General features: G+C 40.3%; 1 protein-coding gene across 2 annotated transcripts in view; it reads left to right on the top strand.

The window, feature by feature from the left end:
• AFG1L (AFG1 like ATPase) overlaps window positions 1–20576 on the top strand; it is a 144600-nt gene that overhangs the window by 91894 nt on the left and 32130 nt on the right. For both annotated transcript variants that reach the window (XM_073220830.1, XM_073220829.1), the window contains exon 8: window positions 98–180. In XM_073220830.1, the coding sequence (XP_073076931.1) occupies window positions 98–180 (83 nt within the window). The remainder of the gene's footprint in view (window positions 1–97; window positions 181–20576) is intronic.

Here is a 20576-nt window from a genome sequence, read left to right as displayed (position 1 = left end):
TCAAAAATTAAGAAAAAAACCCCAAACGGGCTAGCAGTACATTGTAATTCTAAGCCACCACTTGTTTAAAAAGCTCCTGTATGTGTTTGGGCCGTAGGAATACTGTAATACAGTCCGGCTGGATTCTGGGGTAGATTACCGGAAAAGGGGACTTCCTGCTGCGGGAAAACTCTACTACCTGTGAGTGTGGTTTTCTTGACTTTCATTTTCTAAGTTTATTATCTAATAATTAATCAGGAAATTATGAGAAAAATAAGAAGGGTAATTACCAGAATGGGAAAGCCTAGTTCTGAAGCCTGTGATTTTTAAAATACAAAATGTTACAATGTTAACGTCTGTGAACTGCTTTTTGCCATCCACATTTGCATGATTTATAACGTGTGATTGGATGAAACCCTAATTAGTTTTTTGGGGAGGAGTGATGACAGATGGTCAGAAAGTAATGAGCACCCCTTACAAGAGACTCTAGAATTAAGAGAGTATCTTTATTGTGCTGAGGTAATTAATTATTTGTGGACATCTTCTGACAAATGTGCCATTTCTGTTCCCCCAAAATTGTTCATTTATTTTGTCAGACAATCTGTTTGTATTTATCATTGTTGATTGACTTCCAAACATAACTATGTAAAACATATATACACATACAACTGGATATATTTTATCTTTTAAAAGTTATGACTTTCCTGAGTAGCAGTTTAATAATGATAGATGTATACAGCACGTGCAGTTAATGCTGAAAAGCAAATACAGTTTGTTTTTAAATGTCATTTGTGAGAACCTGAAAAGAAAAAAGAGCTTCACAAATGCAAACTGTCGCTGAATGATGCCACCAGTGTTTGGCACACAGTGGGTTTTCGGTCAGCAGACCTGTGTAAGGGCCAACTGTGATGTGACTCAAAGGCGTGTTTCTGCTGATTTAAATTTTGATGACAGTATGCATATGAGAGGTTCAGAAAAGTTCTTGTCTCTGCCACCTTGTAAGCAGAAGTACTTTACTGTTTTTGAAGCAGAAATTAGCTAGAAAAATCACATAATTAAAATTGCATACTTTACAGTGTACCAAGGGGACTATTTCAGTTTATTATTCAGTCTGATGATTATTATAGGAGGTTCTTCATCTGCCCTTAAGTACTTTGTCTTTAAAGTACTTTATAATTTTAAAAATTCTTTAAGCACTTTTTTCTGCTCTAACTTGGACCTCCTCCCCTTCCCCCAGTTTCTTTTATTTTTGTGTTTTTTTTTTTTTTCGCTATTCACAATCTGTCCCTGATTCTTTGCTACCTATTTCTTGATATTCTGGTGGTGTGGTACTTAAAAATTAATTTATTATTCTATTCTCTTTTAAAGGAGGTCATCCTTGTGCTCTATTTGCCCACAACGTGTATCGTCCTATAGAAGAACTGAAACATTTTCCTAAAGGGAAGTTCCCTGAATAAAGATGATAGTCCAGGCCTAAATTATGAAATTTGTTTTCTCGTGGTACTGAGATTCACAGGGGGCGGGGCGGCTGCTTTTGCCGGGAGCAGAGCCGTTTTCTCTCCGAGCCGCTCTGTGCGGCCTCTTCCTCTGTCTGATAAAAGCAGTACAGTTCTAACCCAGGGAAGTCCAGGTCTGCACTCAAAGCAAGCACAGGACGAAAACAGAGCCCCACCACATCCCAGAGCCCAGAAAGCTAGACTCTCCAAAATGCCATGAAGCTCTGAAACAGCTTTCTTCAAAGTGTATACATTCATTTAATCCGCAAAAAAAAGATAGATTTGTCCATGAATTTAATATCAAAAGACTATTCACCATATTCTGATAGCCAAGAATAGGGAGCCTAGAGGCCCACCTCACTAAGAGGGTAGGGAAGATACAGGTCCCTGAGGTGAACTAGGAATAAAGATCGTCTCAGAAGTGGGAGGATATTAGATTCCAAGATAGTTGCTCGGGATGTAGTTTACATTGTTTTACACGAGCCCTTAGGTCTAACTTCTTTTATGACAGAGTACAAGAAAATTTCCTAGGGTCATGTTAACATTTCTGAATTGATTAGGTTTCTTTTTATCTTGTTCTTATAGGGAAAGCTTATTAATTTCCTTCCAGAGCAGATTTGAATGTGCTCTGTTATCTATGGCCCTATTAATGCACGTGTTGCTCACTGTTACCTCTGCCCGTAAACACCTGGAGTTGGTTCCTGAGCACGCGAGTCCAGACGACCCCCTTGCCAGTCCCGCTGGTGCTCCATCGGCCCGAAAAGAAAATTTGAGCTTCCCTCCAGGGCAGCACCAAGCTCCGTCTCAGAATTTCAGGCACACAGAATCTCATATATGACCTTTAATTAAATAGAAATATTAATTAATTCAATGTTTTTATTCATCTAACTTTTCAAAAGCAGGTTCAAAAGGTCCCAAGTCACAGTCCAAATTATATCAAGAACTACTAGAGACTTTAAAAACTACCCCCAAAATTCACATGCAACACTTCCTGTGGGTCATAATATTGTCTGGGTCACATAAGAAGGAATTCATTAGAGACATTATATGTTTGTGTGTTATCTATTTCAGTTGTTGTTTTATATCACATTAAATTTAGAAATCCTAGAGTACCTTTCCAACTAAGTTTCCTGTGTTTTTGGCCAATACCAAGAAGTTTTTAATTTTATATAAAACAAACTCAGAATTTAAATGTAGCAAGTTACAGGTGTCAGAGAGCTTGAGTGCAGGTATCCAGACTTTTGCATAGACGAAAACACCCCACTGTTATCCAGTTTTTTATTCTGTGCATGATCACCCCAGAATGAGCACCAAGTCATTCCTTCCTGATTCTCCATGGATTGGGCTTAATAAAGACCCCTTGTGTAGAATATGGTTTGCCAAACCCAGGCAGGCCTGTTAAGTATTGGGCTTCCTGTGTGCACCTGGGCGTGGGCTTGGACCAGTAATTTATCTTGAAGGGCTTGGCGTCTGCCAAGGGTGGCCCTACCCCACACCTTTCAGACAGTTTAGGGCTTCGGATTAGTGCTTTCTTAGGGGCAGCAACACTAGAGGCTATCAATTCCTATAAGCAGTGAGCATCTCCTTTCTTTTTTTTAATTTTGGTATCATTGATCTACAATTACATGAAAGACATTATGTTTACTAGGTTCCCCCCTTCACCAAGTCCCCCCCACATACCCCTTCACAGTCACTGTCCATCAGCATAGTAAGATGCTGTAAAATCAGGACTTGTCTTCTCTGTGTTGCACAGCCCTTCCTGTCCCCCCCCACACACTATACATGCTAATCGTAAGGCCCCCCTTTTTTTCCCCCGCCCTTATCCCTCCCTTCCCACCCATCCTCCCCAGTCCCTTTCCCTTTGGTACCTGTTAGTCCATTCTTGGGATCTGTGATTCTGCTGCTCTCTTGTTCCTTCAGTTTTCCTTTGTTCTTATGCTCCACAGCTGAGTGAAATCATTTGGTACTTGTCTTTCTCCTCCTGGCTTATTTCACTGAGCATAATACCCTCTAGCTCCATCCATGTTGTTGCAAATGGTAGGATCTGTTTTTTTCTTATAGCTGAGTAATATTCCATTGTGTATATGTACCACATCTTCTTTATCCATTCATCTACTGATGGACACTTAGGCTGCTTCCATATCTTGGCTATTGTAAATAGTGCAGCGATAAACATAGGGGTGCATCTGTCTTTTTCAACCTGGAGTGGTGCATTCTTAGGGTAAATTCCTAGAAGTGGAATTCCTGGGTCAAATGGTAAATCTATTTTTAGCATTTTGAGGAACCTCCATATTGCTTTCCACAATGGTTGAACTAATTTACCTCCCCACCAGCAGTTTAGGAGGGTTCCCCTTTCTCCACAACCTTGCCAACATTTGTTGTTTGTCCTTTGGATGGTGGCCATCCTTACTGGTGTGAGGTGGTATCTCATTGTGGTTTTAATCTGCACTTCTCTGATGACAAGGGATGTGGAGCATCTTTTCATGTGTCTGTTGGCCATCTGAATTTCTTCTTTGGAGAACTGTCTGTTCAGTTCCTCTGCCCATTTTTTAATTGGATTATTTGCTTTTTGTTTGTTGAGGTGTGTGAGCTCTACATATTTTGGATGTCAACCCTTTATGGGATCTGTCATTTATGAATATATTCTCCCATACTGTAGGGTACCTTTTTGTTCTATTGATGGTGTCCTTTGCTGTACAGAAGCTTTTCAGCTTGATATAGTCCCACTTGTTCATTTTTGCCTTTGTTGCCCTTGCCCCGGGAGATATGTTCAAGAAGAGGTCACTCATGTTTATGTCTAAGAGATTTTTGCCTATGTTTTTTTCTAAGAGTTTAATGATTTCATGACTTACATTCAGGTCTTTGATCCATTTTGAATTTACTTTTGTGTATGGGGTTAGACAATGGTCCAGTTTCATTCTCTTACATGTAGCTGTCCAGTTTTGCCAGCACCATCTGTTGAAGAGACTGTCATTTTGCCATTGTATGTCCATGGCTCCTTTATCGAATATTAGTTGACCATATATGTTCGGGTTAATGTTTGGAGTCTCTAATCTGTTCTACTGGTCTGTGGCCCTGTTCTTGTGCCAGTACCAAATTGTCTTGATTACTGTGGCTTTGTAGTAGAGCTTGAAGTTGGGGAGCGAAATCCAACCCCACTTTATTCCTCCTTCTCAGGATTGCTTTCGCTATTCAGGGTCTTTGGTGTTTCCATATGAATTTTTGAACTATTTGTTCCAGTTCATTGAAGAAAGCTGTTGGTAATTTGATAGGGATTGCATCGAATCTGTATATTGCTTTGGGCAGGATGGCCATTTTGACAATATTAATTCTTCCTAGCCAGGAGCATGGGATGAGTTTCCATTTGTTAGTGTCCCCTTTAATTTCTCTTAAGAGTGTCTTATAGTTTTCAGTGTATAGGTCTTTCACTTCCTTGGTTAGGTTTATTCCTAGGTATTTTATTCTTTTTGATGCTATTGTGAATGGAATTGTTTTCCTGATTTCTCTTTCTATTAGTTCATTGCTAGTATATAGGAAAGCCACAGAATTCTGTGTGTTAATTTTGTATCCTGCAACTTTGCTGAATTCCAGTATTAGTTCTAGTAATTTTGGAGTGGAGTCCTTAGGGTTTTTTATGTACAATATCATGTCATCTGCAAATAGTGACAATTTAACTTCTTTTTACCAATCTGGGTTCCTTGTATTTCTTTATTTTGTCTAATTGCCATGGCCAAGACCCAGTACTATGTTGAATAACAGTGGGGAGAGTGGGCATCCCTGTCTAGTTCCCGATCTCAGAGGAAAAGCTTTCAGCTTCTCGCTGTTCAGTATGATGTTGGCTGTGGGTTTATCATATATGGCCTTTATTATGTTGAGGTACTTGCCCTCTGTGCCCATTTTGTTGAGTTTTTATCTGGGTTTATCATATATGGCCTTTATTATGTTGAGGTACTTGCCCTCTGTGCCCATTTTGTTGAGTTTTTATCATGAATGGATGTTGAATTTTGTCGAATGCTTTTTCAGCATCTATGGAGGAGCATCTCTTTTCTGACAGGAGTCCCCACAGCTGAGGGGTCCGTGGGGTGCTGCCCCAGGCCATTTGCTCTCAGTTCTGTGAAGAGCTGGGGTTTCGTGGGGAGAGGAGGTCAGGTCACCTTGGACTCCCCCTCACTCTCTTTTCTTTTTCATTCAGGAGCTGAGTAGGGCAGGTTCTTTATCCTACTAGGTCTGTTGAGGAACTGGGGGCCTGGGGCTGGGAGAGAGTTCCGATTCAAATACCATATCTCCCTTGTATGTACAAACACCCACCCTCGGTGCAGAAACTGTGGCTTCAGTGGGAGATTTAAAACCGAACCAGAAGGAGCCGGGGGAGGTATTGTGCCTGGGATCTGATCTTACCCTGCTTACAGGCTAATGGGTTTGCCTGTTACGGTTTGGGGGGTGCTGGCAGAAGATACAGGAGAGCTGGGTTGGAGTCAAAGGATTTTATTACTGTGGACACAGAAAGCACGTTGTGTCAGTTCCCTGCTAGCCCCCTAGTTCCGTTGTTGGGGGCTGGGGCAGTTGCGTAGGTGGTGAAATGTGTTCAGGAGAGGAGTTCTGAGCTGGGGGAGCTGCCGTTTTATAGCCAGAAGGAAGCAAGGCTGCTTTTTGTCTCAGGGAGACACTGCCTCATCCCTCAAGGTTTCTTGCTGTGGACACAGCCTTGTCTGCAGAGTCAATGACATGGCCAGGGCCTCTAGGACGTCTTGGGACCTCTCCCCCTCCCCCATCATTACTAGTCCAGGTGTTTCTGTCCCACACAGTGGTATCTCTGGTTTCAGTCTTAGTATTTCTGACCAGAGGACCAGCCCAGTCACTTCCTGTTTCAATTCCCACTGAACCTCTGAAACATCTGCCGATCGAAATAACTTGAGGATTGTAGCCTGGCCCCCTTCCTCTTCAATGGTGGTTTGTTTCGGTTCTGTGCACACTGCCCAGGGCCCCTGGGGCGGGCTGCATACACACCCCACTGACAAGATTCATCTCTCATCACCTTCCACGAGGTTTCTGTGGTCGCAGGCCTGATAAGGGCCCCTGTACTCTTTTCTTTTCAGTTGGCTGAATCCTCTTATGTGTCTTTTAGAGTCTTCTGCAGTCTAGTTGGTGGGGAAAACTTATCTTTATAGGAGTTTTTAGATAACAAAAGAAAAAAGAATGAGAGAATTGGAATAGTATTAGAGTATCACCATTTACAGTCAGCGATCCTAAGTTCTATAATAACTGCTATTCTATGGAAGTGGAACCTGAATTTGATCAATTTAAAGGAACTATTAGGAACAACGGAATATGTTAAATAACATCTGGGTGTACATTCACCAAAATGTAGGCTGTAGAATTTTTTTAATAACATAAATAAATTACTTCTTCAACAAATAAGAAAGAGAGAGGGAGATGCCGAGGGAGCCTGCAGCTTAAAGGAGACTTAAAGAACGTGCCAGCCACCTGCAGCGTGTGGGCCTCGTCTGCGTCCTCGATCAGACTGGAGCTGACCTGAGGACAGCATGAGTTTGAGCTGTGCTGCTCCACCTGCATGTGGATTCTTTTCCTTAAATATATTGGAAATATTTTTGGAGATTTGCAACCATTCAGAAAATATTTTCTTTTTTCTAGCTTACTTTGTTGTAAGAACACAGTATGTAATACATATAACATACAAAATAGGTGTTAGTCAGCTATATTAACAGTAAGACCTGTGGTCAGTAGTAGGTTATTAATAGTTAAGTTTTGGGGTAATCAAAGTTTCATATGGGTTTTTGACTATGCAGGGGAGTCAGCGCCCTGCCACCCGCCTCATTCAAGGGTCAACTGCATAAGAGCAAAAACGAAACAAAACTCTGTGGGACAATCAGAGAAGTTCAGACACTGACTGGTTATATCATGACACTGAAGAATTATCATTAACTTTGTCAGGTGTGAGAAGGATATTATGTTAATTTTTTAACAGCTTTTTTGAGATCTGATTCACATGCAATGCAATTCACCCCTTTAAAGTATGTAATTCAGTTACTTTCAGTGTTTTCACAGAATTTTGCCACCATTACCACATCCATTTCAGAATATTTATATCACCCAATAAAGAAGCCCTGGACCTCTTAGCCATCACTTCCTTCTCCCGTATCTACTCCCTCTCCCAACCAGTCCAGCAACCACTAATTATTTTCTGTCTCTATAGATTTGCCTATTCTGAATATTTCATATAAATGGAACGATGCATTGCCTACTTTCACTTTACATACTTTTTCAGGATTCATCCATGTTTTATATGTATCAATAATTCATTCCTTTTCATTGCCAAATATTACATTGCATAGATATATAACTTTTATTTGTCCATTCATCAGTTGATGGATTTTTCTGCTTTCTGACTACTGTGAATAATGCTGCTGTGAACATTCATGTACAAGTTTTTTTGTGGACTTTTATTTTTATCCCTCTTGTACATACCTAGGAGTGGAATTTCTGGGTATGGTGATCCTGTGTTTAGTCTTCTGAGGAACTTTCAGACTGTTTTCCAAAACAGCTGTACCATTTTACATGCCCACCAATAGTGTGTGAGGGTTTCAGTTTCTTCACATGTGACAGCACTTGTTATTACCTGTCTTTCTGATTGTAGCCATCTGTATTAGTTTCCTAGGGATGTTTTTACAAAGTACCACAACCTGAGTGTCTTCAAACACTATAAATTTATTGTCTCACGGTTCTGGAAGCCAGAAACCCCCAAATCAAGATTTCACTGGGATCTTGCTCCCTCTGAAACGGTTAGGAGAGAGTCTTTGTTTACCTCTTCTAATGTCTGTTGTTTGTGTCAATACTTGGTATTCTTGGCTTGCGACGTATCACTCCTGTCTCTGCCTTTGTGGTCACATGGTCTTCCTATGTATCTCTCTCTTATTATAAGAACCTTAGTCACATTGAATAAAAGGCCCCTTTAGTTATATGTGCAGTGGCCCTTTTTTGCAAATAAGGGCACATTTTAAGGTGGTGGGACTTAGGACTATATATTCTTTTTTAGGAGACAATTCAACCCAGACACAATCCTAGTAAGTATGAAATGATATCTCACTCTGGTTTTCATTTGCATTTCTCTGATGGCTGAAGATGTTGAGCATCTTTTCATGTTCTTGTTGAACATTTGTGTATCTTCTTAGGAGAAAGGTCTATTCAGGTACTTTGTCTATTTTAAAATTGGGTCATTTGTCTCTTTATTATTGACTTTTAAATGTTCTTAGATGTTCTGGATACAAGTCCCTTGTCAGATATATAATTTGCAAAAATGTTCTCATAGTGTGTGGTTTGTCATTTTATTTTCTTGATGTTCTTTGGAGCATGAAAGTTTTAAATTTTGATGCTATTTTATTGCATAAGCAACAAAAGAAAAAAGTTTTGAATTTGTCTATCTTTATGTCAGTGACACACTGTCTTGATTACTATAGCTTTGTAGTAAGTTTTGAAATCAGGAAGTGTGAGCCCCAACTTAATTTTTTTACCCCAAGATTGTTTTGGCTATTCTGTGACCTTTGAATTTCCATATGAATTTTAAGACCAGTTTGTCAATTTCCACAAAGAAGCCAGCTGGAATTTTGATAGGGATTGTATTGAATCTGTAAATCACATTGAGGAATACAATATTAAGTCTTCTGATTAATGAACACAGAATGTTTTATTAGTATCCCAGAGCCACCATACATAGTAACACAAACTAAATGTCTTAGAATAGCAGACATGTATTCTGTTGTTGTCCTTGAGGCTGCAAGTCTGAAACAAGGGGTTGGCAGGTGGGTTCCCTCACAACCCTCTGAGGGAGAATCTGCCCCTCTCCGAGCTTCTGGTGGTATTCCTAGGCTTGTAGGCACATTGCTGCAATCCCCTGCCTCTGTCTTCAGGTGACATTCTTCCTATGTATCTCTGTTTCCAAATTTCCTCTTACGTAACGACACCAGTCCTCACATCACAGACCCAGTGTGACCTCATCTTAACTTGATTACGTTTGCAAAGACTCTGTTTCAAAATAAGATCATGCTCACAGGTACTGGGCGTCAGTATTTTAACATATTTTTGGAAGACATAATTCAATCCATAACAGATATCTTACTATTTGTTTTGGTCTTCCTTAATTCCTTTCAACAATGTTTTATAGTTTTCAATGTATAAAGTTTGTAAATACTTTGTTAAATATGTTCATAAATATTTTATGCTTTTTGAAATATTCTGTAAATGGAATTGTGTTCCTAATTTGATTTTTGGTTTCTTTGTTGCTACTGTGTAGAAATGCAGTTGATTTTTGCATATTTATTTTGTAACCTGCAACCTTGCTAAACTTGTTTATTTGTTGTATAGTTTCTAATACTTCTAATGCTTTAGGATTTTCTAAATCCAGATCATGTCATCTGAAAACAGAGCTAGTTTAGTTCTTTCATTCCAATCTGGATACCTTCTGTTTACGTTGCTTACCTAATTTCCCTGCCTAGAACATTCAGTGCACAGTGCAATGTTGAATAGAAGTGGTATATTCTGTTTCAGAGAACAGACATTTTTGTCTTGTTTCTGAGCTTAGAGGCAAAGATTACATTCTCTTACCATTAATTATGATGTTAGCTCTGGATGTTAATTGATGCTCTTTAGTAGGTTGAGGTCATTCCCTCTATTTATTTTAGAGTGTTTTTATCATGAATGGTGTTGGATTTGATCGAATGCATCTTCTGTGTCTGCTGAGATGATTATGTGGTTTTTGTCCATTCTTTGATGTGATGTATTTCATTAATTGATTTTTAGATTTTTTGTCAACCTTGCATTTCTAGGGTGAATCCCATGGTGTCTAATATTTTTTTTAACTTGCTGTATTTAGTTTGCTAGTATTTTGTTCAGGCTTTTTGTGTTTATAGTCATAAGAGAGATTGGCTAGTAGTTGTTTTCTGGTAATGTCTTTGGTTTTGCTGTCAAGGCAATACTGGAATAGGCTGGGAAGTTTCCCTCTTCTGTTCAGTTTATCTTTCTACAGGGGAAATTATAAAATACTTTGAAGCAATGGAAATGCAGACCCAACGTACCAAAACGTATGAGATGCGCTAAAGTAGTGTTTACAGGGAATTTTATGGCTGTAAATGCCTACATTAAAAAGGAAGAAAAATTTCAAGCTAACAACCTAACCTTTCACCATAAGACTCTGGATAAAGAAGAGAAACTAAACCTAAAATAAGTGGATGAAAGGGAACAATAAGGATAAGAGAGTGGAAATTAATGAAATAGAGAATGGAAAAATTAATAGAGCAAAAATCAACAGAACCAAAACTTTTCTTTTACAATGTGAACAAAATTGTCAAACCTTTAGCTAGATGGGCTAAGAAGAGAAGAGAAAACTACAATTACCAAAATTTACTTTCATTCCTGAATGAGAGAGAGAACATTAGTCACCAACCTTATAGAAACAAAAAGGACTGTAAGGGAACACTACTAACAGCTACATACCAATAAATTAGATAACCTCAATGAAATGAGCAAATTCCTAGAAAGACACAAACTGCTGAAAATGTTTGTAATTGCTATATCATCCTGATTGATTGACACTTGTTATCATTGTGAAATTTCCCGTTTAATCTCGAGTCATATATGTTTTTTTTACTGTTTTAAGTCTGTGTTGCCTGGTGTTCGCAGCAGTTGCTCTTCGCATCGACACATCTTTTTTTCATCCTTTGACTTTCAACCCAGCTGTATCTTCGAACCTAAAGCGCGTCTCCTCTAAACAGCATGTGCTTGGGTCCTGCTTTTTGATTTGCTCTGTCAGCTTCTGCCTTTTGATTGAATCGGTTTAGCCTTTCACAGATGATGCTATTATTGATACAGCTGGATGTATATTGGGCTCTTTTACTTTTTTCTTTATGTTTTGTGCCTTTTTGTTTCTCTGGTCTTCCTTTAGAGCTTTTACATTAAATGAATATTTTTAGTGTAAATTTTAAATTGTTTTCACTTTTTTTGTATCTTTTAGTGAAGAACTATTTATCTCCATGAGAAATATAAAGTATAACATTTCATTCAAATTGAAATGTCTCAAATTCAAAATACGGCATTGTATGTCGCTATATGTTTTGAGAACTGAGAGGTCAGTAATGGTGATGAATCCAAGTAAGGCCACCTGCGTGGAGAGGGCTCTATGGGTGGGAACAGTTCTCTAAAGCAGATGGACAGGGTGTTTCTCAGAAGGTCTCCTGCTGATATTTCACGAATAAGTAAGGCTGTGACATTACCAACTTTTAACTGTATATTAGTGAAAACAGTAAGTTTCTGCTTTTATCCTGTAGGGCATAGGTAGGCTGTATCTGTTAAAATCACAAAATTGTCCTATTTGACATAATTTAGGTGCACATTTAAATAGTAACTAATCCTGTTTTAACTCAAGGAGGACTGACTTTAACAATTAATTTAAAGGATCAGACATTTGAGGCACACCCTAAAAAGTGGCACAGCAACAAAAGGACTTCATCTCGTACAGGTGTTAATATCAGGTTCCACCAGTTAGCTTAGCACACCTTTTACCTTTCATTCCTTTATTGACTGTGATTTGACAATAGCACATCACCATGTCTGGGTTCTGTCTGGCCCACCATTTCCAGGTAAATATATTGACATTTCAATTGTGTGTATTCATCTAGTAAAGTGTAAATAAGATATTTATACAATGTATACATGAGTAAATAATATATATACTTATACATATAAAAGTTCAAAATAAAGTTTTAAATTTCCTTAGAATTCTTATCTCTTGTTATCCATCTTCAAATAGATCACACTTATAACCAAAGGTCCATCTTCGGCATTAGCAAAACTGATCGGGCACAAGTCCTAGGTCTTCAGCCCCTTGCCGTGTACCTTTTAGCTATTAAAGCTCCCCGGCCTCTCTCTCCTGGTGGATGGGACCACCTTCTTCCCCTCAAAAGGAGTTCGAGCTTCTTACTTGCCTGCTTCTTCTTCGTTTTTATTTATTTATTTTTAAAATCTTCAATTGTTGTAGCATTTTTTAAAATTTATAAAAAAGGAATATTTTGGGATCTACCAAGTTGCAGTTCTACATGCCACACTGCTGATTTATTTGGGAAGAAATGCAATATTTAGATTTGGCAGAAATGTTATATGGAGTTTGGGGCTGAGGAGAGGGGCGGTGAAGGTCTGGAATTTGAGAGCAAAGGTACTAGATCCCACCTTCTACATTATAACGGGTCAGGATTAATGGAACCAGGTAAGTTACTCTCCAGGTGACTGAGAAGGGTGGGAAATTTAGAGACTGAAATGGATCTCTGAACAGTCAATTAAGCCTTTGAGTGATTGAGAAGAAGATAAATGCTAGGACAAAAATCCATTCGAACAACTGATTCTGTTATGTAAGACAAACCTACGGGATTTGAAATGCAACCAAGTCTGTTTTACTAAGGCAAGTATAAACCGACTTAATCTTGGACCTGCCCCCAGCCCCAGATTATGTTTGGTGCGGCACAAAGAGCTGTACAGCATGAATGCACAAGGAATGGGTAGTGTGAGAAGGCTCACTGCCAGGGAAGGTTGGCACAGGAACTCTAAGAGGAAGGGGAAATTTCTCCTCGTTGAATCAACTTTGGCTCCGGAATAGAGGACATGGAGAGAGGACTACGGAAAGCCAGCCCTATTCCGCTTGTTGACACCTTAACAAGCTGTTGATTTCAAAGAGGGGATAAAGGAGTAAAGTGTGGGTAGCATTCTGTTCCCCTGAGTCAACCCTAATGAAGTGGGAGGTTCTTGAAGAAATTAATTTCCATTTAAATTCATGTGTGACCCTCTTCTAGAAACTTCCACTTCTTTTGGAATTTTTGTTGAGAATTTCAAATGACCCAGCAATAATAAGGTCTTTTTTGACATGTTCAGTGTCTTGAGTCTAAGTTTTATGTTGAATGCCAGATTTCAGCTGTAGAAATGTTCTCAAAATTGGAATGACTGATTGCTTTCCTCTCTGTTTACTTATTTAATATGGAAAGATAAGCCATGATTCTCATGCTTCCGAAGCAGTCAGGCTTTTAATCCGGGGCACTGAACCCACAGGATTCCTGTAGGAGCCGATGCCAAACTTCCTGGCAACAAAACAGTGGTTGATTCCAGGGCTTTTCTGACTTAAAGACACAGTGGTACTGCTCAACAGAAATTAGAAACCTGCCCCTCCACTGCGGTTTCTGAGCTTAACAAAAGGTGACAGAAGCAATGAAATGGGTGGATTTTACCAGGACATTGTAGAACAAAGGGAAAACAGTCTGTGCTCTGCTGGCCCCACCCCATTAAAGAGCATTTGAAGGGAGTGGCTCTGCCGCTTCAGAAATGACTGTAATTCTCCCCCCGGGGCCAGCCTCTTGATTGTCGGTGGGCACATTTTCTATTTGCATCTTATCTGCACAAAGGACTACCTTACAGAAGTATCCCAGTAGTGGACAGTTATGCAGAATTTGAGGGAGTCACTTAAATTCTTTCTCTCTGCTCAGTCGTGGGAGCTTGTTTCTGCCCCGCCACATGAGAGGAAAGGGGATACGCGTCACAGCATCTGAGCTTAATTCCTGTATTTTCTCCTGATCATTTTGATGTTACCCAAGTCACCCTTCCTTAAAATATGCCTCTTTGTGGTTAAAATAGAACTGCACAAAGCTGAACAGAACATTTTTCCCATGCTATGTGACATAATATTCTTGCAGCCCCAAAAGAAAACTGAATTTAGCTCCCCTTTTACACTTAAAAAAAAAATCGTGTTTAATTTAGTGCTATCTTTAGGCTATTGCTTTTCCATGCAACTGCTGTTGACTTCGGATATCACTCTTTCTTCAAGTTTTACTGGTTAGGCCGTAATATTGTTCAGTTGTGTTGGTATTTTGAGGCTAATTTTGATCACTGTTTGTATTTCTGTATACTCTGTATTCTTATGTAGCTTTTGTATGTTTGTTGTCTGAATATGCCTGTCGCTGCCCTAGGTTAGGTCTTGTGCCCCAAACATTTGGGATTTTAAAAACCAGCTGACCTGGTCTTTTTTTAGGGTTTCACTGGCATGGTTGTGTTTCTGAGTATAGATTTTTTTTTAGTGTAAATGGTAAATAGTTTCACTGGAAAACTGACAAGAGGGCTCTGAAGTCACACACTCACTGCTGTTACCCCAGTTTTCCCCTGTTATAAATACCACTATGCCCCGCCCCTATTTTGAAGTTAAAGGCATTTTCTCTGGAAGAAATTTTCACAATAATGTTGTGTTCTTGACATTTCCTACTTTAAAAAAGGAAAGAGATCTTGGTGTTTTAAGAATGGATTTAAAATTTTTATGTGTGTCACATGACATTTTGCTTTAAAAAAGGCTTCTGAATTAACTATTGCATTAATTAAATGATACTGTATTTTTTTAATGTCCCACCCATTTTTGAAAATAATTCAAGACAATTTACATTAAAATCATTTATAATACATCCACCATAATCACTAAAATGGGAGAGAAGGAAAATACCAAGTGTTGGCAAGGACATGGAACAAGTAGAGCTCTGTACGCTGCAGCCGAGGGAGTGGACTGTCGTAGCCACTCTGAAACCTGGCCGCGGTTCCTAAGGTGAGCCCAGGGGTACCCTGTGAACAGCAGTTCTGCTCCAGTTGCGTACCCAACTGGCATAAGTTTGCCAAAAGGCATGTATTGGAAAGTTGACAGTCCACTATTCCTAGTAACCCCAGACTGTAAACTGCACAAATGCTCACTGTTAAGGACTGAATTGTGTCCCCCCAAAACTCATAGGTGAAGCCCTACCCCCCAGTATGACTGCATTTGGGGATAGGGCCTTTAAGGGGGTAGTATTGAGTGAGTGAGTCCAGACACGTGTTAATAAAGGGAATGAGCTTCTGTGAAGCAGCGCGCGCCTAGCACCCAACTTGAAAGTGACCTGCGGCGCTCTTGATGACTTGCTCAACGTCAGGGCAAAGCGACATTTTCCCATGTCAGAAATACTTGTCAGTCAGCAAAGATTAGCACCAGCAGTTAGGATAATTAATGCTTTGTGTTTTAGAACCTTAAATTTGAAACATAAGTTTTATATATTAAATATTTGAGGTATTTAAATTTTAATATAATTTACATTGCTTGTATTTTGTGTGAATGTTTCCTTCTTTCAATGTTTTCTCCTATCAAAAGTCTGTCTGTATCTGGTAGAGATTATTTTTTACATGTTATTGAGATACATAATCTTAGAGCATATTGATTTATAATAGTGATAAGCCATGAATTTATTTTTATATCATTGTTTTATAGAAAACTGCTGAAACTTTTAATAAAGCATATGCTAGAAAATGATTCACTGTTTATTATGAATACTCATTATTTGAAAGCACAAAGTATTAGGACAAATACAGAATAACTTACGGTTTCAGGAGTTTTTCAAGATTATTGTCTTTTGGGAATTTGGAAACCCTTTTTTTTAGGCTCTCCCCTGACTCCCCAGCTGTGTGGTCGCCCCACCTGTCCTCTGTTCTTCACGCCACAAGGACTACACGTTTTCTGTTGGAGTTTAGTTGCCTTGAGCAGGCCTGGTTTTTACTGTCTTCTGAAAGCTTCAAAGTGGGTGACTCGCCCCGCATTTCCCCTTCTCCCAAATAGCAGCTCCCTCTAGAGTCTGCCTGCCTCTGTTCACTGTCCCTGCCTTCGGTCCCCTGCGTCTGTGTAACGTTCGGAAGTTATGGCTGCTGTCCCGCAGGAAGGTCAGTTGGGGTGGAGCATACATGGTCCCAGTAGAAGCAGAAACCTCCTCCCTGTTTTGATAGAGGGCACCCCCTCCCGTGGCTTCCTGGCAAGTACATTTTTTGAGAACTCAGCTGTCCAAAAGTGTGTGTATTTTGCTTGATAGTTGCCTGGGCCTGAATAGTTTGTCAGTAATATTCCTCTAGAAAAATGCAGACACTACATTATTATCTTCATGCTTCTGTTATTGCAGTTGCAAAGTTTGATGTGAATTGATGCGGATCTGTTTCTGGTCCTTTCCTATCTGACCTTTTTTTCCCCTCTTGAAGTTTTTAGTATATTCTTTCTTTAGTCCTGGTTTCCTGAAGTTTCATAAAAATAGGCCTTCAAATGGAGCTTTTTTTCCTCATTCTAAGTGCTGGATATTCATTGGACTCTTTCAACTTAGAAAAATCACTTCCTACAGTTTTAGGAAATTTAATTTTTTCTTTGCTTTGCTTCTTTTTCTTCCCTCATAGTCTTTGGACCTCCTCCTGGTTAGACATGGAACCTTCTGGATTTATCTTCTAATTCTTTCATTTTCCCTTCTATTTTCCATCCTTCTGTCTTTTGCTGTATTCTCTGAAAGATCACTTCAACTTTTGCATCCTATTCTTTCCCTGAATTTTGCACGTAGCGATCACAGTTAGAGCTCTTTCTTATGCTCTAATTGTACTTTTAGTTTTCAGCATCCTCCTTGGTTGCATGGATGCAACATCTTCTCTCCGGGCATTTTTCCCTTTCTGGTCTCTGTACTTATTCTTTGCTGCCCCCAAGATACTTTTTTTCTCTTTCTCTATTTTTGCCTTTTCTTTTATCCTAGAGGTTTTCCTTAAATGCCTAGAAATGCTGGGTTGTCCATTCTCGCCTAGGACCGAGGCCTTCGGACGCTGACGAGCAGTTTCGGGCCTGCAGACGGGGTCTGACCGACCTGCCCAGGTTCCCACCCAAGAGCCCCGGCGTCGGTACGGGGGAGGCCGCCCTCCGGGTCTCAGGGTTCCGCGGAGTTTCCTGCAGCCCTTCTGCCCGCCTCTCGGGACCGAAGCTTGGCTGCTAAGGCTCTGGGTGTCGGAGGAGGCGGGGCTGTGGGACTCACCCTTCCCTGGGTCGGGTGTCCGTGTGGCTTCTCCGTCCGTCCGTCCCGGATGGTGAATTTCCCGGGTTCAGCCAGAGTGGAGGAGGTGCAGGCATCTGTCTGTTCACGTGGAAAGGGGGTGTCCAGGGCGCTGCCTCTGTCTTGTTTTCGAACAGCGCCCCTGTTTCCAGCCTGAGCCCTGCCTGCATCTGCAGGTGGCCTAGCGGTGCCGGGCGGTCGGTGGGGTTTGGGGGGGCCGACTCGCCCCAGCCCAGCTCGGCAGCCCACCTCCCTCCTCCTGGCCCCTCATCTTCCGAGGTCCCGCCCAGCCAGCGCAGGAAGGCAGTGCCAGTCTTTGCTTCTCTGGGGCCCCCTAACCTTCCCGGTGACTCTTCAGAGACCCTTCCCTCCCATCATCCGTCTTGGCGGAGGGTCAGTCGCCCTCTCCCTCCCTCAGGGCAAGAGGGGGCAAAGGTTCTTACGGCCACTACTAGGCGGGCTGGGGCTCCTGCGCCATCCCCCCCTTGTAACGGCTCTGTGGCCAGAGGGTGGGGCGGACGGGGAGCGGCGTTTGGAGTCGGGCTGGTTCTCCCCGTCGTTGGGCCACGGGGCGGGAGCCTGGATCCGGGTACTGGCGGCCCGTTGGGGGTCCTCCTGCGAAATGTGGGGTGCTTAGCATTTCTGACCAACAGCTTGGGACCTTGACTGCAGTCCCAGGACGAGAGGGCCCAGTCGCGCCCAGACACCGCACGATACTCCCTTGTGTGGGCGAACCCAGATGTGCTTCAGACTCCCGATTCTTTTTCACGTTCTGATGTTAACAGTGTCACAGCGAAAAGTCTTTCTAGTTCTTAACCATTATTATTTCCAGAGGTGAAGTTCCTGGGAGTGGACTAGCTGCATGATTCGATATGCGTGCTTTTAGTGGCCTTATGACAGGTTTTCTGGTTACCCTGAAGTCTTGTGCCAGTTGTACTGCTCCTCGCACTGGTGAGAGGGCCCTTTTCCCCCTTAACTAGTAACTAGGCTGGCTCCAGCTATTTTATCTCTTTCCTTATTTCTAGTTTGGATGAGAGAATGGTATCTCATGATTTACCTTGTATTTGTTATTACTGGGAAGAGTGAGTGATTTTACACGTGCTTCTGGCCCATTGAATATTCTTTCAATACAGTTAGTTCCTTTGACAAGTTTTTCTGTTGAGTAGTAACTTTTTTTATCCCTTGAAGTTTTTTATACATTGATAATATTTTTTTTGGTATAATTAATCTATAGTTACATGAGGAACATTATGTTTACTAGACTCCCCCCATCGCCAAGTCCCCCCAACAAACCCCATTACAGTCCCTGTCCATCAGCATAGTAAGATGCTGTAGAATCACTACTTGTCTTCTCTGTGTTGCACAGCCCTCCCCGTACATTGATAACATTAATCATACATTATATGTTGCCACTGTATGTCCTGGTTTGATAGGCCTATATATTTTATTTATAACACTTTCTGTTATACAAAAAATTCTCATTTTTGTATACTCAAATCTTAACAAGTGACTTAATTCTCTGGGTCTCCACTTTCTCTTCTTCAAAAATGGGATAATAATACATACCACATGGTAAGGTGGGGGTAGTGTAGGTAAATTACTTGCTACATAATAGTTGTTGAGCAAATGATAGTTTCTGTTATTCCCTGTGTGACTCATTGAAATAATTCAGAGTCATCTAAGTTTTTTTCTAGAATTACAAAATGTACTCAAAGATATTTAAACTAGATAAGAGCCTGAATAACAAGTAAAACTCTGAATCTTTTAGGCTAACATTGACAGCTAAGTTTTAATTTCTCTTTACTTTTCTAATACTCATCCTTAAAAGAAATTAATGAGTTCTGGTTGATGCATCCTCTTAAGCAGGGAAAATAGGACTAGTGTTTTCTTCTCAGTTATCTGTTAAGGACTTACGAATGTATTCATTTCTGGTAAGGATTCCTTTCACAGCATCCTTGTTCATTTTACATCAATATAGAGACATCTAATATAACTGAAACCGCATACTAGCCCCTGTTGCTTTTAAGACAATATGAAGGTGAGTTTCCTGTCCCCTGTGGGTTAGTAGAACTTACTCCCTGAGGTCAGGTACAAGCTGGCTTAGATGGATGACTGTTCAGTTGTGAGATACATCAACTGCTTTTATGAGTTTTTATTTTTAGGCCACTTAACACCAGTAAAAATTTTTATTTTGTATGTCATAACTTCTGAGTAACTTTTTATGATAATAAAATTCTTGTAAGATACTATTAAAATAAAAATAGCTGTATAATTTCACATACAACTTAACTATAGTGAAACCACAGATCATAATTTCATAGTTGATGTAGAAGATGTGGCCTGACCAAAGTCTCTTGAGCCATCTTTTAATTTTATAGTATATTAGAGCACAGAGTAAAAAAGAAATCACCACTGAGGAAGTTTGTAAGCAGTCATCTGTGCCGCAGATAGGTTTTAGAAAGGCAACTGTCTCCTGTCTTGGTTACTTTTCAGAATTCAGTTCTCCCCTGTTTCGGGTGACATGCCTTTCCTAAGGAGAGGCTACGGTTCCGGAAGTCAGTGGACGTCTGGGTGGCTGGCAGCGTGCCCACTTTTCTGTACCCCTCAGGGAACAGCTCACTTCTGCAGCAGTCATGGCGTGCACACCACTTTGGCAGACTGGAGACAATTCTGAGTGAATTCCCAAGAATGGTGTTGGCAAAGCCATCTGAGTGTACAAGGCCTTGGGGTGGGCGCTGACATTTATAGTGACTTGTGTCGTTTCTTTGTAGCTTTAAAATTGTTCATTGTCTTTATAAATCATGATCAGCCTTTCCGTAGTAGTATTTCATTGTTTTAATATGACTCTATTCAAATGACATACAAGACCATTCACATTTTATGTGAATCAAATAGCATTTCCCCTGCAAAGTTAACCATTGCAAATGATGTTTTTAAGATCTTTTGAAGTAGAGTGGATATTACTTGGAATGTGACAATTCCGAACCCTTCATAATGACTTTTATGAAGTACATAGTAATGCACTTTGTTGCATTTTATCTACACTTACCCATGATAAGCATTTTATTATATATATCTTGTCAAATCACAATGCTATACACCCGAAACTAACATTGTATATCAACTGTATTTCAACAACAACAAAAAAAGTGTTTGCTGTAGAACAGTTAGTTGATGAATTAGGTGCTTGTGTGTT

The sequence above is a fragment of the Manis javanica genome, chromosome 13 (genome assembly GCF_040802235.1).
Source record: "Manis javanica isolate MJ-LG chromosome 13, MJ_LKY, whole genome shotgun sequence".
Taxonomy (NCBI): domain Eukaryota; kingdom Metazoa; phylum Chordata; class Mammalia; order Pholidota; family Manidae; genus Manis; species Manis javanica.
Note: the sequence above shows the minus strand (reverse complement) of the source record. Positions and strands in the feature narration are given on the sequence as shown.